Below are 3,561 nucleotides of genomic sequence, written 5' to 3' on the forward strand. Positions count from 1 at the left end.
GGGGGGGGGGGGGGGGGAGTGGCTGTGGCTGGGACCTCACCCTGCCGGCCCGGGAGAGCCCTCTCTCCACCTCCCCCCGTGCCTGGGTGGAGGTGACCACGGTGCTCTGAACTTGTCCAAGTCAGAGGTCTGGCAAGGCAGGACGAGGTCCGGAGAGGCTAGCTGGCAGTGCCTACACCCCTAGCCCTGTGGCCGGAGGGCCCTCTGAGGACACTGCACCAGCCCAGCCTCACTGCCGGCAGCACGCAGGCTGCCCCGTCTCCCCGTCCTGCCCCATCAGGGAGACATAACTGAGGAGCAGGCGGGGAGGAGGAGTGTAAAGAGACACCGGGCCCCCCCAAGCTGACCTCCCTCGATGCCTGCCTCTGCTCAGTGCTCTCTCTCTCTCTCTCTCTCTCTCACTCAGGACTGACAGCAGTGCTCGCCAAGGGGCTCCTCTCTCCCAGAGCTGCCAGCCGGAGCGCGTGGGCCCACAATGCTGGCACCGGGCCGTGGCCCCGAGCAGAGCGCCAGGCTGGCCCTGCGGTGGAGGCAGGTCTCCTGTGAGTAGCCCAGTGGCGCAGGGGTGGGGTGGGCCCTGGCGGAGCTGCAGGCAGGTCTAGGACAGGCCTTCCCGGTCACCCACAGCCTTGCTCTGGGACACGCCGTCGGTTCGTGGTCATGGTAACCACAGAGCCATGCAAGGGAAGGCTGCTGAGGCCCTGTGGTTGGCCTGTCCTCCCCCCTGCTCTCCCTTGCTGTGAGAATGAGAGAAGAGGTCTGCTGCAGGAGGGCCAGGCCTCGGGTGTGGACAGCGAGGGCCGAGTGCCCACCCAGCAGGTCTTAGCAGCCTGCCGAAGCTGGGCCGGGCCGCCAAGGCTGCAGCGGGGAGCCTCCCTGTCTTGCCTGGCCCTTGCTGGAGGACCTGGAAACGTCTCTGACGCCCTGCGTGCCTCGGTCTCCCCAGCTCTAAGAACAGGAGGCATGGGCCTGTGGGGTACCGTGCTGAAAGGGACCCTAAGGACCGACCGCACCTCTCCTTGGGGGGGCAAACAGAGGCCTTCGTTTCCAGAGGAGCAGGTGGTCGTGGAGGTGGCCCTTGGATGTCCTAAGAATTCTCTTTGCACAGAGAGATCACCGAGGGCTGGTCTGCCCAAGGCCGTGTGGTAAGAGGCAAGCCATGGTCCTCGGGGACGGACCTGCTGACCCCTGGCAGGCCAGCCAGCGGTCCAGCTGCAGCGGAGCGGCCTGAATTATTCATGGGCCGCGATCGGCTCCCCTTTCGCCGCGTCCTAGAATCACTCAGCGCCTCCCGGTGTGGATTCTGTTCTCGTCTAGCACTGCGCTCCCGGAGGGCGGCCGGCTGAGGCCTCTCCGCTAGTCCTGCTGCCAGGCCTTTACCTGAGGGCGACAGTAGCTTCCCTGTGAGAGGAGACCTGGGCACGTCAAGTGTCGGCTGTTTTTCTGGGGAGAGCGAAGTCTGAAGAAGGCTGACTTTCTTGGGAGGGGCAGGCGGAGCTGGTGGCAGACGGGCGTGAGATGGGAGGGCAGAGGGTGGCCCCGCCCAGCCGGCAGGGTCTCCAGGGGTCTCTCCTGGCCGTGCCTGTGCTCAGGTGTCTGCCTTGCAGGGTTTCCCAGCTGTCACGGATCTGCAGGGGTGTGCGTGGGTCTCATCCCGGTCCTGCCTTTAGGGACATGACTGCCAGACACTGTCCAGCCAGGCTCAAGTCTGTCCTGTCCAGGCCCCCGGTGTGGGGGACAGCTGGCATGAGCTGGATCTGACCTCCTGCAGCTCTGGGGGTGGGCTCCCCCGGGCGTGGTGGAGTGGGCCTGGGCCGTGCGGTCCTAGGGCAGAGCAGGAGTTCGCTCCTCCTTGTCACAGTGAGCAGGTATCCCTGACGCTCAGGAGGACAGTTAGGGAGGGCTCCAAGGTCGCTGTCAGGTCTCCGTGGCTGTTCTCGGGGGTCAGCCCCAGCCCTTCTGTGGGCTGGACCCCAAGGTGGCTGTCCAGAGCGGCCCTGGGCAAGATGTGGGCCCAAGGGAATGCCGTCAATTACTGTGCCGGCCCAGAGCCCAGGCAAGGAGCGCGGACGGCTTCAGGAAGAGGATGACTAAGCGGGCACTGGCCCGGCCCCTGTTCGGCAGTGTCCTGGTGGAGCCGTGCATGGTCCTTGTCACTCCCACTGCTCTCCGACGGAGCCCGGGCGGGACTCGCAGCAAGGGCCCGCCCCATCCTGGCTGTGGGTCAGGCCGGTGTGACGGTATCAGGGCAGCCGTGTGGTGGAGCGGGTGCCCTGCGCCTCCCTTTCCGTGCACGCGTGTCCTGGCCCTGCGTGGCTCCTGGATGGAGGGGCGGAGGGAGGCTTTCTTTCGGAAGACAGAGGCTCTGTGTGGCGGAGACCCAGGAGCCTTCATTCCATCAACAACTTTGGTGTCCGTGGGACTCCAGCTCCCAGGGAGTCCCGCCATGGAGGCCACGGAAGCTGGGGGTGGCCGTGGACCTGCCTGGCCTGTCTCCTGCTCGGGGATGCGGGCCCGCGGGGTCATGCTCCAACACAGTGACTCTGCCAGATTTGGGCGCGGCGTGGAGCCCTGCTGGAGCCCTGTGATGTCTGCGAGCAGAGGTGGCCTCGGACTTGTTCGCTCTCTGCGCGGTAGAGACCACTGGTGCGCTGGCCGTGGCTTCTCTCAAAGGTGGTGCTGAGAGCCGGAGCGGTAACCCGGCCTGTGTTCTCTCTCCTGTCCCCCAGGGGTGACCTGCTGGATCGCCCTCTGTGCCGTGGAGGCCCTCCCCGCCTGCCCTTTCTCCTGCAGGTGTGATGGCCGAAGCCTGGAGGTGGACTGCAGTGGCCTGGGCCTCACCGCGGTGCCCCCAGACGTGCCCGCTGCCACCCGCACCCTCCTGCTCTTGAACAATAAGCTGAGCACCCTGCCAAGCTGGGCTTTTGCCAACCTGTCCAGCCTCCAGCGGCTGGACCTGTCCAACAATTTCCTGGACCAGCTGCCCCCCGCGGTGTTCGGGGACCTGGCCAACCTGACGGAGCTGCAGCTGCGCAACAACAGCATCCGGGCCCTGGACAGGGGGCTCCTGCAGCACTCGCCCCTGCTGCGCCACCTGGACCTGTCCCTCAACGGCCTGGCCCGGCTGCCTCCCGGCCTCTTCGACGCACTCCCAGCCCTGCGCTCCCTCTCGCTGCGCTCCAACCGCCTGCAGAACCTGGACCGGCTGACCTTCGAACCCCTGGCCAGTCTGCAGCTGCTGCAGGTTGGGGACAACCCCTGGGAGTGCGACTGCAACCTGCGGGAGTTCAAGCACTGGATGGAGTGGTTCTCCTACAGAGGTGAGCGCGGACCCCCTGGGCACCGGGGGAGGGGGGAGGGCAGGGGCGGAGGGGGGCAGCTCGCCTCCTCCTGGTGGCCGCCCACCACGGTCCTGCCAGCAGGGCACCTAGGCTCTGGGGGTCCTTCCCCCATCGCACCTGTGTGGGGTCAGTGAGGGACAGCATACTGGGGCTGCTGGCGTGGTGTAGTGGGTGAACGGCTGGACCCCACACGGCCGGCCGCGCCGCCTTGGCCCTAGAC

The 3,561-nt window shown here is 66.9% G+C and overlaps 2 protein-coding genes across 3 annotated transcripts in view; one reads left to right on the top strand and one right to left on the bottom strand.

Annotated features, from left to right (window-relative positions):
• The window catches only part of CACNA2D4 (calcium voltage-gated channel auxiliary subunit alpha2delta 4), a 160,946-nt gene that overhangs the window by 31,345 nt on the left and 126,040 nt on the right, over nucleotides 1-3,561 (bottom strand). The window lies entirely within an intron of this gene.
• Nucleotides 1-3,561, top strand: part of LRTM2 (leucine rich repeat transmembrane protein 2) — an 18,492-nt gene that overhangs the window by 6,956 nt on the left and 7,975 nt on the right. For both annotated transcript variants that reach the window (XM_006163242.1, XM_006163244.1), the window contains exons 3-4: nucleotides 407-542; nucleotides 2,730-3,320. In XM_006163242.1, the coding sequence (XP_006163304.1) occupies nucleotides 476-542; nucleotides 2,730-3,320 (658 nt within the window). In that variant the 5' untranslated portion in view covers nucleotides 407-475. The remainder of the gene's footprint in view (nucleotides 1-406; nucleotides 543-2,729; nucleotides 3,321-3,561) is intronic.

The sequence above is a fragment of the Tupaia chinensis genome, unplaced genomic scaffold, assembly GCF_000334495.1.
Source record: "Tupaia chinensis unplaced genomic scaffold, TupChi_1.0 Scaffold141530_1, whole genome shotgun sequence".
NCBI lineage: Eukaryota > Metazoa > Chordata > Mammalia > Scandentia > Tupaiidae > Tupaia > Tupaia belangeri.